The sequence below is a fragment of the Diachasma alloeum genome, unplaced genomic scaffold (genome assembly GCF_001412515.2).
Source record: "Diachasma alloeum isolate Michigan unplaced genomic scaffold, Dall2.0 Dall_scaffold_00307, whole genome shotgun sequence".
NCBI lineage: Eukaryota > Metazoa > Arthropoda > Insecta > Hymenoptera > Braconidae > Diachasma > Diachasma alloeum.
Genome location: NW_021680446.1, coordinates 849,505 through 869,421, shown reverse-complemented (window position 1 = coordinate 869,421; position 19,917 = coordinate 849,505). Strand labels below are relative to the sequence as shown.

General features: G+C 38.8%; 3 protein-coding genes across 3 annotated transcripts in view; 2 read left to right on the top strand and 1 right to left on the bottom strand.

Moving 5' to 3' along the window:
- Positions 1 to 1,766: 1,766 nt before the first annotated feature.
- On the bottom strand, positions 1,767 to 3,545 carry LOC107039738 (endocuticle structural glycoprotein SgAbd-4). The gene is made up of 2 exons (XM_015259502.1): positions 3,394 to 3,545; positions 1,767 to 2,311 (listed from the first exon to the last, which is right to left on the bottom strand). Exons 1-2 carry the CDS (start codon positions 3,403 to 3,405, stop codon positions 1,835 to 1,837), a joined length of 489 nt encoding a protein of 162 aa, XP_015114988.1. The 5' UTR covers positions 3,406 to 3,545; the 3' UTR covers positions 1,767 to 1,834.
- A 2,621-nt stretch (positions 3,546 to 6,166) lies between these two features.
- LOC107039793 (sodium- and chloride-dependent GABA transporter ine) overlaps positions 6,167 to 19,917 on the top strand; it is an 18,641-nt gene continuing 4,890 nt past the window's right edge. The window contains exons 1-6 of the mRNA XM_015259601.1: positions 6,167 to 7,132; positions 10,080 to 10,267; positions 12,922 to 13,056; positions 13,899 to 14,118; positions 14,908 to 15,175; positions 15,275 to 15,503. Of these exons, the coding sequence (XP_015115087.1) occupies positions 6,387 to 7,132; positions 10,080 to 10,267; positions 12,922 to 13,056; positions 13,899 to 14,118; positions 14,908 to 15,175; positions 15,275 to 15,503 (1,786 nt within the window). The 5' untranslated portion in view covers positions 6,167 to 6,386. The remainder of the gene's footprint in view (positions 7,133 to 10,079; positions 10,268 to 12,921; positions 13,057 to 13,898; positions 14,119 to 14,907; positions 15,176 to 15,274; positions 15,504 to 19,917) is intronic.
- Positions 16,925 to 19,466, top strand: LOC107039791 (sodium- and chloride-dependent GABA transporter ine-like). The gene is made up of 3 exons (XM_015259600.1): positions 16,925 to 17,055; positions 17,998 to 18,217; positions 19,007 to 19,466. Exons 1-3 carry the CDS (start codon positions 16,980 to 16,982, stop codon positions 19,281 to 19,283), a joined length of 573 nt encoding a protein of 190 aa, XP_015115086.1. The 5' UTR covers positions 16,925 to 16,979; the 3' UTR covers positions 19,284 to 19,466.

Genomic DNA, 19,917 nt, shown 5'->3' with positions numbered 1-19,917 from the left:
TCATTTAAAAATATTCGAAAAGTGGACTCTACGCAAGTTTCCTATGTGGCTCATCATTCTTATACTTTCTTCCACGCGCGAAAGAAATTCATTGGTCCCACACAAATTTTCTTGTGAATTCACTGTAGGTTTTTCTCCCGAACAATACGGCGCCCGACCAGTTTATTCAATTACACAAAATAAATAATTCATTAATTCCAAGTAAAGATTACTACAGCTTCATAAATTCACTCTCGTCGCCTTTTAAAAATCATCATCTCCTCTCAATGTAAGTGGAGAATAAAAATGAAATAAAATTCCCCGAGCAATCGATTTTGAGTTCCGTCACTTCAGAGATATCCCCAAGGATACCTCGACTTGTCCAAGGATATTACAACACACCCAGTGAGAAGCCCATCGTGTACCCATCCACATGACGCCTAACATGATTTCGGTTGATACCGAACACGTATGAAATAAGAGACGTGCCACTGAAGATGCGCAAATAATTCCTCAAGGCGAACGAGCCGGGGGAAATTTAGTAATAACGACGACCCCAACCTGATTCAAAAGCTCGTAATCATTCGAAAAGGATAAAAAATTACCCACACCATTTGCTGTGAGTGTACAATTCATCACGGGGAATACTTGTCATTAATTAGTACCGCGGCATCTCCGATGCATCGACACGAGGCTGTTCCCGCCACCTTATTTTACATATTTTTCATTTTCGATGATGACATTTCTCGCGAATGAAAATAGTCGCCGCCTAAAACCTGATCATTCATCAAAACCCTGTGGGCGATTACACAGTTCTGCATATTCATAGGTCCCGTTGGCACGCACTGTTGCGTAATTGTTCGGTATCAGCTCCCACTCCCATTGTGCTTCGCTCAAAAGATGGAGGATAATAAATACAACAAATAATGATCACCAGCGATACTGCAAAGAGCAAAAACAATTCAGTAGCGAAGTGGCAAAACGAAGTGATTTAAGTCGACTCATCTCCCAGTTGAGTTTTTGAGGAATATTTCCGAATCTAAGGGAGATAGCGAAATTTTCGTAACTGCATTTGTTGTAGCACTCAATCGGCTCTACAAAAAAGGTTATGACAAAAATTTTGCCATCTCCCTCAGATTCCGAGATATTCATTGAAAACTGGTCACTAGTCGAAATTGACTTGAACCATTTTACCACTTCGCCACTGAATTCGATCACATCATTAAACGATATAACTTGGATTTATTATACTGTAGGGTGTCTCCCCTTCCTCATTCGAATTAGTAATAAAAAAAGAATGTAAAGATCCCTAGCAACGATCGTCTCGTGGAATAACAAGAACTGAAGACTTATTACAAAGCTGGATCCTGACTGAGATAGATTACCGCTGCCTTCTGTAATAATAAATCGCCCTTATTTCAAAGTCTGGCCTTTAATTATTTCTACAAACACAACAATACTATGAGATCACTCCTGGCGAGACCCATCTGCCGGGTCTTACGACGAAACTCCAGTCGAATGTTTACTAAATAATATAAACATCCGATAACGGCTGATGAGAGAGAACTACAAGAAAAAGGCTCTGGCCTTTGTGACAACGATATTTTTTATTCAGTTCTACGACTGCCCTCGAAGTGAGAGCACGTCTCACTAAAGTTCAATTGCTCATATATAATTGTCTTTTATTTATTCACCTGTCTTCCAACAAACCAATAAGCGATTTCATTGCAGTCAGTCCATCTTCTCCAATCTACTAATTCGGGGATAACCAGTGAATAATGCAACTCTCCGTGGAAAATTGTCGCACGCATTTATTTAATTACGAAAAAAACATGGAAAAAAATCGATAAATAAATTAGAACTTCTTCTGACTCCTGTACTTGGGATCCTTAGGAATACTCGCTTTAGGTGGATTCGACTTGACGTCAGCAGGGCGGACTTCTCCATTATCATAATCTGGTTCCTCAGTCGATGGCTGTTTCGCTATCCACTCGAGTGCCCTCTGAATTGCCAGTGGAATTGGCGGTGGTGTTGGCAAATGGGCGCCGGACACTTGAGTTCCGTACTCATCAGCAGTCCAGCTCAACGAAATCGGCGTGCCATCAGGTGCATTGTACTGAACAGATCCTTGGATCAATTGCGCCTCATCAGGAGTGCCCGCATACTTCCTGGATCCAATCTCCTGTTGCAAAATTCCGCCCTCAGTCTCGTAGGCGACGGCATAAGTGCCGAGAGTTTCGCTAAAATTTTTCGATTCACTCTTCACCTTCTCGGGCTCGCGAAAATAGAGATCCTGGGCATGGGCAATGCTCATCACAGCCACCGCGATAATCTGCAACCATGACGATTTATCGGTGAGAATGGAAAACGCTGGGCGACCAACAAGACCAACAATTGTGGTTCCACGTGTGAAAAAATTCTACGGAGAATTCGAACATTTCCTAGAGGATTTTTCTGGTAGGATTTCCCACAGGATTTCCTATAGGATTGCCTATAGAATTTACTATCAGATTTATGACCCTAATCCTGACCCTTGTCACCGATTGGTTTCGAGTCTCAATTTTGTGTGTTCTATAGAAAACCCTGTAGTGAATTCTATAGGAAATCCTGTAGAAAATCTTATAGGAAATCCCATAGGAAATCCCACCAGAAAAATCCTACAGGAAATGTTAGAATTCTCCATAGGAAATCCTATAGAAAAACCTATAGGAAATCCCACCAGAAAAATCCTATAGGAAATGTTCGAATTCTCCATAGGATTTCCTATAGCAAATCCTGTAGGAAATTCCCCCAGAAAAATCCTATAGGAAATGTTCGAATTCTCCATAGGATATCCTATAGGGAATCCTATAGGAAATCCCACCAGAAAAATCCTATAGGAAATGTTCGAATTCTTCAGAGGATATCCTACAGGAAATCCTCTAGGAAATCCCACCAGAAAAATCCTATAGGAAATGTTCGAATTCTTCAGAGGATATCCTACAGGAAATCCTCTAGGAAATCCCACCAGAAAAATCCTATAGGAAATGTTCGAATTCTCCATAGGATTTCGTAGAGGAAATCCTATAGGAAATCGCACCAGAAAATTTTTATAGAAAATGTTCGAATTCTCCATAGGATTTCCTATAGGAAATCCTATAGGAAATGTTCGAATTCTCCGTAGGATTTCCTATAGGAAATCCTATAGGAAATCCCCCCAGAAAAATCCTACACAAAATGTTCGAATTCTCCATAGGATTTCCTATAGGAAATTCTATAGGAAATGTTCGAATTCTCCATAGGATTTCCTACACGAAATCCTATAGGAAATCCCCCCAGAAAAATCCTATAGAAAATGTTTGAATTCTCCATAGAATTTCCTATAGGAAATCCTATCGGAAATCCTCCAGGATTTTTTCATACGTGTCTACTTACTATTGTTCTCATCGTGACGTCGAATTAAGTTGTGACGACTGCTTATTCCACTGATACACGATTATTTTGTTGAAATGTAAATGCTTCGAGAAAGTGCAATAGCACGGCTGGCCCATATAAAATATCACTGTGATGGTTGTCGGAGTGAAGTTCGCGAGCAACTCTTAGGCCGTCGAGGGTACAGCCGACCTTTATACCTGCGGCAACCGCTCCAGACTCTAGGCTTTTACATAACCCGGGAAAGTACATCTATCTATTTCGGCTTTATATAGAATATATACATCGACCCCCAGCCGCACTCGTCATCCTCATCAGACATCCCCGTTCTATCCCCCGTTCTATCGCCGCACTCTTCCCGATTCACGTGGAGTGAGGAGGAATTAATGGAATCGCTCATTACACACGTGTAATATGTTAATGAATAGAAGTATTGAAAATTGCACGGTGATTCGCAATCGATGTATTCCTCGACAAATGTCGAACGTGTATTATCTGCACACTCCTATTAACTCCGTGGGAATTGAACGACTCTGGTGGAAATGTAAGAGCCTTGGCCCATTATCCCCGGAGTATTGAGACTGTACTCGCAGATAAGACCGTGACTATTCACGGTGCGGGCGTACAATTGAATTTATTCTGGGGAAAAATATGTATTCTGTGGAAAAATCGCACAGAGGAATTTTTTTTGAGGAGTAAGTACTCGGTCACTTGGACCGAGAAATTCGGGGCTTGGAAATTACCAAGCGCAGAGTATCTCACGCTGAGAAAAAAAATCTTACGCCGAGAAATTTTATACTTGTGATTAGACTTGTGTTTTATGTTTGGGCTTTGCACGAGTTTGAAAATTCTTTGGTTGAGAACATTTTTGTCACAAGCTTTAAATAACTAATGGGTTGATTATTTGGTGGGTCATGCAATTTTCATGGTTTTTTTATACTACGATAGATTGTCAAATGGAATTGGTTTTTGGTAGTGGTTCATGGCAAAAATATTGTTTGTTTATCTGCAGAATAAATTAATGCCCTGACGACTAAAAAAGACGGTTATTAAAATAAACAGTGACGATAGAACAAAAGCAATTCTAATTTCAGAGGAAATATCCGCCGGACTGCATTCTAAAGGGAAAAGTAGTCATTCACAACAATATAATATTTCTCATTCCCTCATCGATTTCTCATCGCTTCCAATCACCAATAACCCCCATTACACTCCCGTCTCGATTACAAAAGCGTCCATTGCGTTAGAATCTAAAAAAACATATTCAAAAATCCTTGAGCCATCCTCTCGTCCCCGAAAATCGTCATCCGAAGTACTTCACATGAATGTGCATAAATTACCCCGATTGTGCAACACTTGAAAGTGATTCACACGAATGATCGAGACAAACGGAAGAGTGTTCCCAGCACTGCGAAAACTAATGTCTGAATTTCAGACACTTTTCAAACACTTTTGGGACGATTTTGTAGACGCTTTTGAGACATTAAAATGTATCTGACTCAATGGAGGTATTTCAATTTCAGAAACCAAGATGAGTCCCATTGCACGGGGAAATGTTATACAATTATTTGTTTAGATAACTTATGAACAGTTATAATTTTCGCGCTGTACATAGCTTTAATATAATTTTACTTTCAACGTGAGTAACTTAACAAGTCAGTGACAGTGTTATTTTCCATATTTATTTTTTCTAGTCAGACGTAATTTGTCATCGTAATTTGTGTTTTTTAAAAATTTGTTTATGATCATTTTGGTTTGTGATATTTTTTGTGTGTGATATTTTGATTTGTGATATTTTGTACCGGTGATATTTTGTTCCGTGATATTTTGAGGCATGATTTTTTGCCGGTGATATTTTGATATGTGATATTTTGCCGTGGAGCCATTTTACAAAGAAGTTACAGAAGTTTTTCGCATTATGGGAATCACAACTAGACAAAATCTTGTCTAGTAGTGATTCAGTCGTTTTTTCCCATCCGACATCTTAAGTTCAGCTAGCTGTCAGACACGTGGTTTTAGCAGTGAAAGCTACAATAAATCAATCGGCCAAGAACACGGTGGTTTAGGCCATCTGTGGGAAAAAGGTTAAACCGTCGCACGTGATCATCACTATCTGCTGGTATGAAATTAACAATGAAGAATAAGAAGCCCCTCCATAACAAGCGCTTCAAGCATATTCCGTCTGATGATCCACATGCCCCGTGCGCGCAATGCCACTGTACATCGCACTTGATATCTCTAAAAGAGCGCGAACATGATACAGAGGTAGGCCACCACACAGCGGCAATCATTGGGGCTTTCGGCGCGCTTCGGCTCGTCTCGGCTCACAAGAGTTCCATTTCCCCTGTGCACAGCGCACACACGGGGGCCCCCATTGTCTCACTCGCTTGATTTTAATATCAGCCATAATCACCGCGGCATTAAAATAATTCCCACCGGCCCAACCGCTAAATACTCGCGTCAACATGTGATATTTTTCGTCGCAAAGATCAACGTCGAGCCCAGTGGATCAAACATTTAATTGACATATCGATCTGGTGAATGTGTAGATCGCGGCGATCGCGCCGGTGCCCCCTACCTTCAGTCACCTGTTCGCTGTTTTTTTTTTCGCACTCTCCGGACTCGAAAAGTGTTGCGTTACTGCCAGGTTTATTTTTTCGTTCCACCGTAAAATACAATGAATGATAAAATAGTTGTGCAAGATTTTTCGTCACTTCTTCCCACCGAATGACCCTGAAAACGGCGAGCGCGAGGTAAATGCTCGGTAAATACGAATTTAGTGGGGCATTGACGAACAAATACGGAAGAAATGAGTGAATTCTGGACGGCTGGAGTGCGTGCAAATTCAAATCTGTGAGCGCGTCGAGACGGCTTTCATGTGCGTTGCGCACTCTGTTAATTGACCTACATTGGAGACACTCAATTATAAATTACACGATCAAAAAGGAGAGTTAGTCGAGTACCTCGCGAGATAATAGTACTGATTACCGGTGATCATGGAGACGAGTGCGGCTGAGTCGAGCCGAGTCAATGCACCAGTGCAAGCGCTTTTGCCGAGTAATTCGCGTTCAGGTTTGATGAAGACGAAAAATGTGCGGAAAATGAGTACGATGACGGAGGAGGGCTCTGAGGACGTGGAGATGGAGGATCGCATGAGTGATTCGACAATGTCAGATTCGGATGACAGCCACAGCGAGGGGGGGTACGAGGGGGCCAGGGAGAGGGGGAGATTATTGAGTTCCGGAAGTCGGAAAATTGTAACAGCATCGGGAAGCAACGGCGGGCTGAAGAGATCCAGTTGCAGTAGCGAGAGCGTTCGGGACAAGTCCGGCAAGCCGGGGTCGGCGAACGCTTCTGGGGCACAGGCCGCCGATGGCATCGACGCAACCGCCAAATTGTATCGGGATAATTCGGCGCACGGGGGGAGACTCGGCCGCGGAATGGAACTGTGCGGGGGCCGGTACAAGTACTCGAGCATGCGGTCTTTGAAGTCGAATGTCGGTGAGGAGGGCCATCATCTGCATCTGCAGAGCGCTTATCATCCACCCGCGGGGGGGTGGGCGTCCATTGTTTTTCCGGATGCGCCGGGACAGTCCGCTCGTCCTGCCGCCGGATTTCCGGACTCGGTGTCCATTCGATCGCTGGCGTCCATCGGCATGGGCTCCTCCGACGGTCGGAAACTTACCATTCGCAGGGTGCCGACTTCTCCGTCGGAGTTACTCAATATGGTCCATCCACCGACGTGAGTTGCAGGGGTTTTTTATTGGGAGAGGGAGGGAAACGGTTTCGGTTTCGCGCGCGGAAAATTCAACAGAAAAACTGGCGAATTCGAGGGGAAACTCTGGGGGAAGTCTCGGAGAATTTTATTTGACTGAAAAATGCTATTTGTTTTTAGGGGATATTCGAGATGAAAAAGTCAATGGATTTAGAATTTCTGGTTGAATTTTTCTTATTAGGGTTTTTCTACTAGAATGCTTGCGCATCAATTTTCTGAGTTTTTTCCACTCGGATTTTGTAACGCAAAATGAAATGAAATTCAGTGGAAAAACGTGGGAAATTTGTGCACAATAAATTCTAATAGAAAAAATCTCAGGAGAAAAATTTTAACAGAAATTTGAAATCTATTGAGTTTTTCTTATCGATTTTTTAAAATAGAATTCTAATTCTATTCTTCAGTAATTGGCCTCTGCCGATTCGAATTCGCGAAATTATTAATGTCCAAATGATAAAAAAAATATGAAAAATGTATAGAAATATTGGATATGATCCAAATGACCTCGTCAATTTTTTTTATCATTTGGACATTTAATAATTTCGCTAATTGGAATCGGCTGATGACCGCAGCGGCCAATTACTAAAGAATAATAAAAAATTCGGTCGAAACCTTCTCCACAACAGAGAATTCCAATAGAAATCCTATAGAAACCCCCATAGAATTCTTGTAGAATTCCAGTTGAATTTTCTAGCGAATTCGCTGGGTTTTCTCTTGAGTTTTTTCGCACGTGCTTCATTTCGCCAAGTTTATGCTGGACTTGGCAATATCAGGGATGGCCATATTCATAAATTCAGTAGCGAAGCGGTAAAACGGGTTAGCTCTTCGCTGAGTTTTCGAGGAATATCTCCGAATTCAAGAGAAATAGCGAAATTTCCATTATAACCTTTTTTGTAGAGCGAATTGAGAGCTACAAAAAAGTTTATTACCAAAAAATGTCTATGTTCCTTAGGTTCCGAGATATTCACTAAAAACTGACCAATAGTCTAAATCGACTTAAACCGGTTTACCGCTTCGCTACTGAATTATATTTACTGTTCAATTTTGACGTAGTCAATTCGTTGATATCACCCTTAAAATCTTAATTATTGAAGTTCTCATCAATTTAAACATTCAAATTCCAATTACTTTATCGATCAATAATTCAATTAAACTAAAAAATTGAATATTTTTCGTTAATCGAAAATCTACAGTTCCATACGCTGAGAGAAAAACGATAAAATTCTCAAACAAGTCTTACTTGTGCCAAGGAACTAGTTTTTTGAAAATTATCAAAAAAGGATTTTTTTGTGTCAAACATGCAGAGAGTGCGGCGGAATGAAAAATTTTTGTCGCAAAAATGGATTTAGTAGTTAAAAAAAAATTGCATTCTCTGTACAAGCAAGAAATGTCATTTTCTGTGCTGCTTCTCACGATTTGTCGTCTGAGAATTGGTATTACATACTTCCCAAACTCGAAAACTTGAAAATCACTGCAGAAAAATATTGTTCCTGGGCTGTTGCGATGGGGTTTTTTTACTCGTGTGGTTGGCCAGCCCTCGCCTACGGCTCGGAGGCCAACACCACACGAGTAAAAAACCCTATCGCAACCGCCGGAAATAGTATATTGTGCCCCTAGGGAGTAAAAGTATTTTCTGACGAATGGGACGTTATATAATCTAAAATAGTTATTATAATCACGAGTCAGAAAATACTTTTACTGCCGTGTGGCACACGATATTTTATGCCTCGAGGACTGAAAACCGCGATTTAACCGAGCGGAGCGAGGTCAGAATCGCGGTTTTCCGTCCCTAGAGGCATAAAATACTATTCTAGCACTACTCCTTCGTTATTCGATACTCCCATACGTATTTAGCTCCCGAAAAATCTTTGTTTTATGCGAAACAAGGGATAGTAGTTTTTCGTTTCGGCTGTCTAATAATCACAGACAACAAATGAACCCTTAAATGAAACAATAATAACGATGTGATAGCAATCTTGTAACTGAGGGATAATAGTATATTTCGTTACGAGTGCGGAAAAGTGTTTTTTGGCTCGTGGGATTATATCGCTCGCCTTCGGCTCGTGCTATAAACCTCCCACGAGCCAAAAAACACTTTTCCCACGAGTATCGAACTAGTATATTTCGTAACGAGTGCAAAAAAAACATTTTTTCACGAATTACGAACAATATTTCTCATCACAATGTGGTGGAAATTGGACTTTTAGGCACGCGGAGCGTGCCGAAAAGTTCACTTTTCGTCACAGCGTGATGAAAAAACAATTATGATTGTCATTTCTTTTATGAGTGAAATTTTAAACTCAGAACATAAAATGCTGCGGAAATTTCCATCCGATCCAAGAACCATCGTGATGCTCATTTTCATATCGCNTGTTTTAGGCACGCAAAGCGTGCCTAAAAAGTTACTTTTTGCACATTGTGATGAAAAATTAATATTTTTTAGTTGATAAATTTTCCTCTGCATGAGATATTTTCATCCTGAAAAGGCCCCGTCTGGTGTGAATTATCCGCCTCTTGAGCCAAATATTTCGTTGCTGTCGAAGGGAGAACAATAATTCACGTTTGAGACTCTCAAATTCGAGCCGAACAAATTCTTTTTTGGCCCAAACAAGACTTGTTTGACAAAGTGTTTGTTTTTCCCTCAGTGTATTATCAACTATTGACCAAAAAACTTGAAAATTGTTGCGAAACCTCAGGCGAAAAATGGCACTCCAAGAAATAGACTTAGCTCCGACCTCCCCCTCCGTTAGAACCACCGCGTCATTTCAAATATGTATTTTAGCATGCAAATACAGATGTGACCCAAACGCCTTGTTTTGAATTCAACATTTGCGGATGGATATCAGTCGGTACTGCACTGGCGTTACTAACGCTCTGAGAAATCCCCGACCATTTTCATGTATTTCCGTGTCTTCAGGCCAGTCGACGACATGTCCACCTGCGACAGTTACGACGACGGAGTCGAGGAGGACTCGCGAGATTATCGACAGCCAAAGAGGCCGCACTGGGCCAACAAAGTGCAATTTGTACTGGCCTGCATCGGCTACTCCGTGGGCCTCGGCAATGTCTGGCGATTTCCGTATCTGTGTTACAAGAGCGGCGGAGGTGAGTCTATTCGTCACTCGTCAATTCACCTGATCAATAAATCAAGCGGCGAGGTCCTTTCGGCCAAATTCAAACGGAGGAAGTCGCCTCTTTTCTCATTCCTCCTAATCGGCGCATGTGTGCGTCGAAATGATGGGCTTAACAGTGTTAAGCTCATCATTTAAACAATTCAAGGCCACATTCATGTGCCTTCATTTATTCACACTGCAAGTAATGCAGGGACTTGCTGCGGAATAATTATTGAGAGCTGGTAACTCGATAGATTGAAGCAGCTCGTGTGTCCCGGGCTCTGCTGGGATAGTCTTTGGATTCAGGGTCATGTATCAAGTTCCCGGCATTTGTTGAGGCCAACTATTGCGCGACATTCGGTTCAGGGGGGGATTACTATGAGTTTCAAAGGTTTTAGAAGATTTCGCACGCGGAGAGAAATATTCAATAAAAATTACGTTTCTTTTCCGTAATTCCAGAGCGAAATTTTTCCAGAGCGTTCCGTAATTTTTAACTGAATCTCCTGTGAAAAATTACGAAACTGTGAGTTCCGTAAAAATCTAAAACAATGAGTTGGAAAGAAATTGATTCAATTCAAGAAAATAAAATAGGCAATGAATGATATTCAATGGAAAAAAATGAGCAAAATGACCAGTCGGAAGCATATTGCTAATTTATTAGCAAGAATAGCTATAGTATACGCAAAATGGACTGTCAATAAATGAGATCTCACTTTGACGCTTAAGAAAATATCTTGGGAACGAGAGAGAAAGAGCAATTATCCTTCGCTTCGCGTGCCTAAAACGTCCCTTTTCCACACATTGTGATGAAAAATTAATATTTTTTAGTTGATAAATTTTCCTCTGCATGAGATATTTTCATCCCGAAAAGGCCCCGTCTGGTGTGAATTATCCGCCTCTTGAGCCAAATATTTCGTTCGATTTCGCACGCGGAGAGAAATATTCAATAAAAATTACGTTTTTTTTCCGTAATTCCGGAGCGAAATATGGTTTCAGGAAATTTTACGGAACTGTCACGGAATTTTTCCAGAGCGTTCCGTAATTTTTAGCTGAATCTCCTGTGAAAAATTACGGAACTGTGAGTTCCGTAAAAATCTAAAACAATGAGTTGGAAAGAAATTGATTCAATTCAAGAAAATAAAATAGGCAATGAATGATATTCAATGGAAAAAAATGAGCAAAATGACCAGTCGGAAGCATAATGCTAATTTATTAGCAAGAATAGCTATAGTATACGCAAAATGGACTGTCAATAAATGAGATCTCACTTTGACGCTTAAGAAAATATCTTGGGAACGAGAGAGAAAGAGCAATTATCCTTCGTAAAAAAATTACCTGAGCCATTACGACTGTTACATACCACCGTCTCAGTGCCCTTGTCCCTGCAGCAATCAATTTGCAGGGGAAACTGAGGGATATTAACTTTTCGCGAGGACTAGATGAGATTAATAAATCCCCCGTGGCGCTTGGTAATTTTTTTTCCGACGCAAAACGACGAGAAATCGGATGAATAGAGATCACGGGCTCTCCTTCCGCATTCGTGAAACAAAAAAAGGAAATAATAATAGCCGAGGTATTGTTTATTCAACAATTCGCGGAGATTAGGCAGTTGTCCCGACGATGTGTGACGCAATGCACGCGAGAGCTAGCCTTCATACGGAACTAGCGTCGAATGTTTGAGTAAATGGATCCTTCGTGGAGTTACTTTTGAAGCTGTGGAGTTAATTAAATATGATTGACCCATTTCCTACGGCTCTCGGTGTGTCCGTTTTACGAAACGGATTTTATTTATTTCATTTTCACGGGTCATTCGTATGGTTCTCGCGTGAAAAATGGGGGAATTTTTTCGGTCAGTATTTCAAGTTTATCACTGCGAGAGAAACGACAATGTTCTCAAGCAAGTCTTACTTGTGCCAAGAAAATAGTTTTTTGAAAATTATCAAAAAAGGATTTTTTTGTGCCAAACATGCAGAGAGTGCGCCGGAGTGAAATTTTTTTGTCGCAGAAATAGATTTAGTAGTTGAAAAAAAATTGCATTCTCTGTAAGTCGAAAGCAGAACAATTATTCATGTTTGAAACTTTCAAATTCCAACCAAACAAATTCGTTTTTGGCAATTTTCAACTAGCGATTTTGTTGGCCCAAACAAGATTTGTTTGACAACGTGTTTATTTTTCTCTGAGCATTTAATGTCCGAATTAATTTGTTGTCTTCAGGAATTTTGGGAAATATATTGTTCTAAGAACTACTATAATTTTCTAGACACTTCAATTGACAAAGTCAAATCATTTTGAATTTTTCCGGTTAATAAATCAGTGTCGAAGTGGTAAAACTGTACAAGTCAATTTTGACTATTGACCAGTTTTCAATGAATATCTCGGAATCTGAAGGGGATAACAAAATTTTTGTTACAATCTTTTTTGTAGAGCCGATTGAGAGCTGCAACAAACGTAATTACGAAAATTTCGCTATCTCTCTTAGATTCCGAAATATTCCCTAAAAACTCAACTGGGAGATAAGTCGACTTAAACCGTTTTACCGCTTCGCTATTGAAATAATGTGTACAGACCACTGGCCAATGCATGCGCGCGTGGAGCACCTCCTGTTCGAGTCTTTCCGAAATAAAAAAAGAAATTTCTCTCTTTTAGGGGTATTTTTGGTTCCATATTTCTTGATCCTAATAGTCTGCGGTGTGCCATTGCTGTACATGGAGCTGGCCATCGGACAATTCACGCGACGCGGTCCAATCGGTGCTCTCGGGCAGATATGTCCGCTATTTAAAGGTATCTTTGAATATAAATTAAAATACTGTGTTTGCAAACCGAGAGAAAAAACGACCTGCCATCGCAAAACAAAAATTCCTCTCAATTTCCGTTTTCATTTTTCCCATTTTTTCACGTACGAAAAAAATTTCTCGAAAAACTTAGCGAATTCGATAGAAAATTCTGTGTATAATTTCTACAACTTTTTGATTCTATATATCACGGAAAAAAATATACTTGAATCAAGTATATTCTTATACTCAATTGATTTTAAGAATATACTTGATTCGAGTATAATCAAGCGTACTTGAATATACTTGAATCAAGTATACTTGATTCAAGTATATTCAAGTATGCTTTATTCAAGTATAATCAAGCATAGTTGTATGTACTTGAATCAAGTATACCTGATTCAAGTATATTCAAGTATGCTTGATTCAAGTATATTCAAGTATGCTTGATTCAAGTATATTCAAGTATGCTTGATTCAGGTATATTCAAGTATACTTGATTCAAGTATAATCAAGTATACTTGATTCAAGTATAATCAAGTAGACTTGATTCAAGTATATTATTTTTTATTCAAGGAAATTATATACTTGATTCAAGTATGTTATTCTTGATTCGAGTATAAAATATACTTGATTTAATTAAACTGACTTGATTGAACTTGATTGAATCAAGTATAAAATATGCTTGATATAAAAATCAGCGCAAAAAAATCAAGTATATTTCGTACTCAATTCAAGCATATTTTCTTTTCCGTGTGGATTCTATAGAAAACAACGTGATGTTAGGTCATTATTTCTCTCAACATTGTGCACGATGAATAAACGAAATGTAAAGAATAATGCTGTAATCAGGTGCCGGTCTGTCTTCAGTGGTGATATCATTCCTGATGTCAACATACCACAATGTGATAATAGCCTATGCGATATATTACTTTTTCACGGCGTTCAAGGCCGACCCGCCATGGTCGGGATGCAATAACTCCTGGAACACACCCGCCTGCTGGACCCTAGACTCAACTCACAATCGCACACGATTGAACACATCGAGAACACCCTCCGAGGAATTTTTCGAGTAAACTTGGATAATAAAACTATCACTAGAGTGAATTTCGTTAGTGCTATTCAAAAATATCAAAATATCAATTTTTATATTTTTCAATGTAACCGTTTGCCATTGCCAGATGTTCTCTAAGAATTCTATAATCATGTAAAATATTACGTATGAAAATATTTAATGGAAAATCTAGCGAATTCGCTAGAAAATTCTATTGGAATTTTATTGAAAAATTATATTCGTCTTTTGTGCTGATTCTATCACGGAAAAAGATATACTTGAATTGAATATAAGATATACTTGATTCAAGTATATTTTATACTCAATTCAAGTATTTTATTTCGTGACTGAATACTCGATAAGAAAAAGTCAATAGAATTCAAATTTCTGTTTCAATTTTTTTCTGCAATGAAAAACGAAACAAAATCCAGGGGAAAAAACTTGGAAAATTTGTGCCCAATAATTCAAATAGCAAAAATTCAAACAGAAATACGCAATCTATTGACTTTTTCTTACTGAATATCCAACAGAATCAGCGTAAAAAACCAATACAATTTTTCAATAGAATTCATTTTCATTTTTATTTCATAAAGATCCAACAGCACAGGCCAATTACAAGATCAAATAATGCATACTCAAAATAAAGACAGTAATGAAAAATTAACCATTTGTAAAAAAAAACTCCGTAAGTCGATGGCGAGACAGAATTCCAACAGAAATCCTATAGAATTCCAATAGAATATTCTGGCGAATACGCAAGGTTTTCCATTCAATTTTTTCATGCGCAATTCTATTTCAAATACTCAGCAACAAGGTCCTGCAAGTAAGTTCAGGGATAGAGGAGCCAGGGATATTGAGATGGGAAATAGTGGCTTGCTTGGTGGCGGCGTGGGTGTTGGTCTACTTTTCCATCTGGAAATCGATAAAATCATCAGCCCAAGTCAGATATTTGACAGCGACCCTGCCGTTCCTCCTCATCTTCGTCTTCCTGACGCGCTCCCTGACACTCGAGGGCGCCGAGAAGGGCTTGCAATTCTTCTTTCGCCCCAGGTGGCACTTGCTGGCTGACGCCAAGGTGCAGTAGACCCATTCCCCCTCCAATTCAACGTACATCTAATCGTATTTTTTATAGACCATAACACTAATTGGATCACAAGGGTATATTTTTCCGTAGGTTTGGGTCAACGCAGCTGCGCAAATATTTAACTCAGTGGGAATAGCATTCGGATCGATGATATGTTTCGCTAGTTACAACAAATTTCACAATAATATTCTCGTTGATACGGTGGCTGTGTCCCTCATCAACGCGTTCACTAGTCTTTTAGTCGGGATATTTGCGTTCGCTACCATCGGAAATATCGCCCAGGAACAGAACATGTCGGTGGAGGCTGTCTTGACCGATGGTAATTCATCAAACACCTGAATTTAGTAGCCAAGTGGTACAACGGTTCGAGTCCACTCACCTCCCAGTTGAGTTTTTTGGGAATATCTCCGAATCTAAGGGAGTTAGCGCAATTTTCGTAATCACCTTTATTATAGCTCTCAATTGGCTCCACAAAAAAGGTCATAACAAAAATTTTGCTATCTCCCTTAGGTTCCGAGATATTCAGTAAAAACTGGCCACTAGCCGAAATTGACTCGAACTACTCTTTCTCGTTTTGTTGATAGCTGAATGAGCCCGAACATGGGATTCAAAAGCTTTAATTAAAAAAAAAAAAAAAAGACTCGAATTTGGGAAAACTCGTTTTTTGGGAATATCTCAGAATCTAAGGGAGTTAGCGCAATTTTCGTAATCACCTTTATTATAGCTCTCAATTGGCTCCACAAAAAAGGTCATAACAAAAATTTTGCTATCTCCCTTAGGTTCCGAGATATTCAGTAAAAACTGGCCACTAGCCGAAATTGACTCGAACTACTCTTTCTCGTTTTGTTGATAGCTGAATGAGCCCGAACATGGGGTTCAAAAGCTTTAATTAAAAAAAAAAAAAAGACTCGAATTTGGGAAAACTCGTTTTTTGGGAATATCTCAGAATCTAAGGGAGTTAGCGCAATTTTCGTAATTACATTTATTGTAGCTCTTAATTGGCTCCACAAAAAAGGTCATAACAAAAATTTTGCTATCTCCCTTAGGTTCCGAGATATTCAGTAAAAACTGGCCACTAGCNTTTTTTTGTCGCAGAAATAGATTTAGTAGTTGAAAAAAAATTGCATTCTCTGTAAGTCGAAAGCAGAACAATTATTCATGTTTGAAACTTTCAAATTCCAACCAAACAAATTCGTTTTTGGCAATTTTCAACTAGCGATTTTGTTGGCCCAAACAAGATTTGTTTGACAACGTGTTTATTTTTCTCTGAGCATTTAATGTCCGAATTAATTTGTTGTCTTCAGGAATTTTGGGAAATATATTGTTCTAAGAACTACTATAATTTTCTAGACACTTCAATTGACAAAGTCAAATCATTTTGAATTTTTCCGGTTAATAAATCAGTGTCGAAGTGGTAAAACTGTACAAGTCAATTTTGACTATTGACCAGTTTTCAATGAATATCTCGGAATCTGAAGGGGATAACAAAATTTTTGTTACAATCTTTTTTGTAGAGCCGATTGAGAGCTGCAACAAACGTAATTACGAAAATTTCGCTATCTCTCTTAGATTCCGAAATATTCCCTAAAAACTCAACTGGGAGATAAGTCGACTTAAACCGTTTTACCGCTTCGCTATTGAAATAATGTGTACAGACCACTGGCCAATGCATGCGCGCGTGGAGCACCTCCTGTTCGAGTCTTTCCGAAATAAAAAAAGAAATTTCTCTCTTTTAGGGGTATTTTTGGTTCCATATTTCTTGATCCTAATAGTCTGCGGTGTGCCATTGCTGTACATGGAGCTGGCCATCGGACAATTCACGCGACGCGGTCCAATCGGTGCTCTCGGGCAGATATGTCCGCTATTTAAAGGTATCTTTGAATATAAATTAAAATACTGTGTTTGCAAACCGAGAGAAAAAACGACCTGCCATCGCAAAACAAAAATTCCTCTCAATTTCCGTTTTCATTTTTCCCATTTTTTCACGTACGAAAAAAATTTCTCGAAAAACTTAGCGAATTCGATAGAAAATTCTGTGTATAATTTCTACAACTTTTTGATTCTATATATCACGGAAAAAAATATACTTGAATCAAGTATATTCTTATACTCAATTGATTTTAAGAATATACTTGATTCGAGTATAATCAAGCGTACTTGAATATACTTGAATCAAGTATACTTGATTCAAGTATATTCAAGTATGCTTGATTCAGGTATATTCAAGTATGCTTTATTCAAGTATAATCAAGCATGCTTGTATATACAGTGAATATCTCGAAATCTAAGGAGTATATTCAAGTATGCTTTATTCAAGTATAATCAAGCATAGTTGTATGTACTTGAATCAAGTATACCTGATTCAAGTATATTCAAGTATGCTTGATTCAAGTATATTCAAGTATGCTTGATTCAAGTATATTCAAGTATGCTTGATTCAGGTATATTCAAGTATACTTGATTCAAGTATAATCAAGTATACTTGATTCAAGTATAATCAAGTAGACTTGATTCAAGTATATTATTTTTTATTCAAGGAAATTATATACTTGATTCAAGTATGTTATTCTTGATTCGAGTATAAAATATACTTGATTTAATTAAACTGACTTGATTGAACTTGATTGAATCAAGTATAAAATATGCTTGATATAAAAATCAGCGCAAAAAAATCAAGTATATTTCGTACTCAATTCAAGCATATTTTCTTTTCCGTGTGGATTCTATAGAAAACAACGTGATGTTAGGTCATTATTTCTCTCAACATTGTGCACGATGAATAAACGAAATGTAAAGAATAATGCTGTAATCAGGTGCCGGTCTGTCTTCAGTGGTGATATCATTCCTGATGTCAACATACCACAATGTGATAATAGCCTATGCGATATATTACTTTTTCACGGCGTTCAAGGCCGACCCGCCATGGTCGGGATGCAATAACTCCTGGAACACACCCGCCTGCTGGACCCTAGACTCAACTCACAATCGCACACGATTGAACACATCGAGAACACCCTCCGAGGAATTTTTCGAGTAAACTTGGATAATAAAACTATCACTAGAGTGAATTTCGTTAGTGCTATTCAAAAATATCAAAATATCAATTTTTATATTTTTCAATGTAACCGTTTGCCATTGCCAGATGTTCTCTAAGAATTCTATAATCATGTAAAATATTACGTATGAAAATATTTAATGGAAAATCTAGCGAATTCGCTAGAAAATTCTATTGGAATTTTATTGAAAAATTATATTCGTCTTTTGTGCTGATTCTATCACGGAAAAAGATATACTTGAATTGAATATAAGATATACTTGATTCAAGTATATTTTATACTCAATTCAAGTATTTTATTTCGTGACTGAATACTCGATAAGAAAAAGTCAATAGAATTCAAATTTCTGTTTCAATTTTTTTCTGCAATGAAAAACGAAACAAAATCCAGGGGAAAAAACTTGGAAAATTTGTGCCCAATAATTCAAATAGCAAAAATTCAAACAGAAATACGCAATCTATTGACTTTTTCTTACTGAATATCCAACAGAATCAGCGTAAAAAACCAATACAATTTTTCAATAGAATTCATTTTCATTTTTATTTCATAAAGATCCAACAGCACAGGCCAATTACAAGATCAAATAATGCATACTCAAAATAAAGACAGTAATGAAAAATTAACCATTTGTAAAAAAAAACTCCGTAAGTCGATGGCGAGACAGAATTCCAACAGAAATCCTATAGAATTCCAATAGAATATTCTGGCGAATACGCAAGGTTTTCCATTCAATTTTTTCATGCGCAATTCTATTTCAAATACTCAGCAACAAGGTCCTGCAAGTAAGTTCAGGGATAGAGGAGCCAGGGATATTGAGATGGGAAATAGTGGCTTGCTTGGTGGCGGCGTGGGTGTTGGTCTACTTTTCCATCTGGAAATCGATAAAATCATCAGCCCAAGTCAGATATTTGACAGCGACCCTGCCGTTCCTCCTCATCTTCGTCTTCCTGACGCGCTCCCTGACACTCGAGGGCGCCGAGAAGGGCTTGCAATTCTTCTTTCGCCCCAGGTGGCACTTGCTGGCTGACGCCAAGGTGCAGTAGACCCATTCCCCCTCCAATTCAACGTACATCTAATCGTATTTTTTATAGACCATAACACTAATTGGATCACAAGGGTATATTTTTCCGTAGGTTTGGGTCAACGCAGCTGCGCAAATATTTAACTCAGTGGGAATAGCATTCGGATCGATGATATGTTTCGCTAGTTACAACAAATTTCACAATAATATTCTCGTTGATACGGTGGCTGTGTCCCTCATCAACGCGTTCACTAGTCTTTTAGTCGGGATATTTGCGTTCGCTACCATCGGAAATATCGCCCAGGAACAGAACATGTCGGTGGAGGCTGTCTTGACCGATGGTAATTCATCAAACACCTGAATTTAGTAGCCAAGTGGTACAACGGTTCGAGTCCACTCACCTCCCAGTTGAGTTTTTTGGGAATATCTCCGAATCTAAGGGAGTTAGCGCAATTTTCGTAATCACCTTTATTATAGCTCTCAATTGGCTCCACAAAAAAGGTCATAACAAAAATTTTGCTATCTCCCTTAGGTTCCGAGATATTCAGTAAAAACTGGCCACTAGCCGAAATTGACTCGAACTACTCTTTCTCGTTTTGTTGATAGCTGAATGAGCCCGAACATGGGGTTCAAAAGCTTTAATTAAAAAAAAAAAA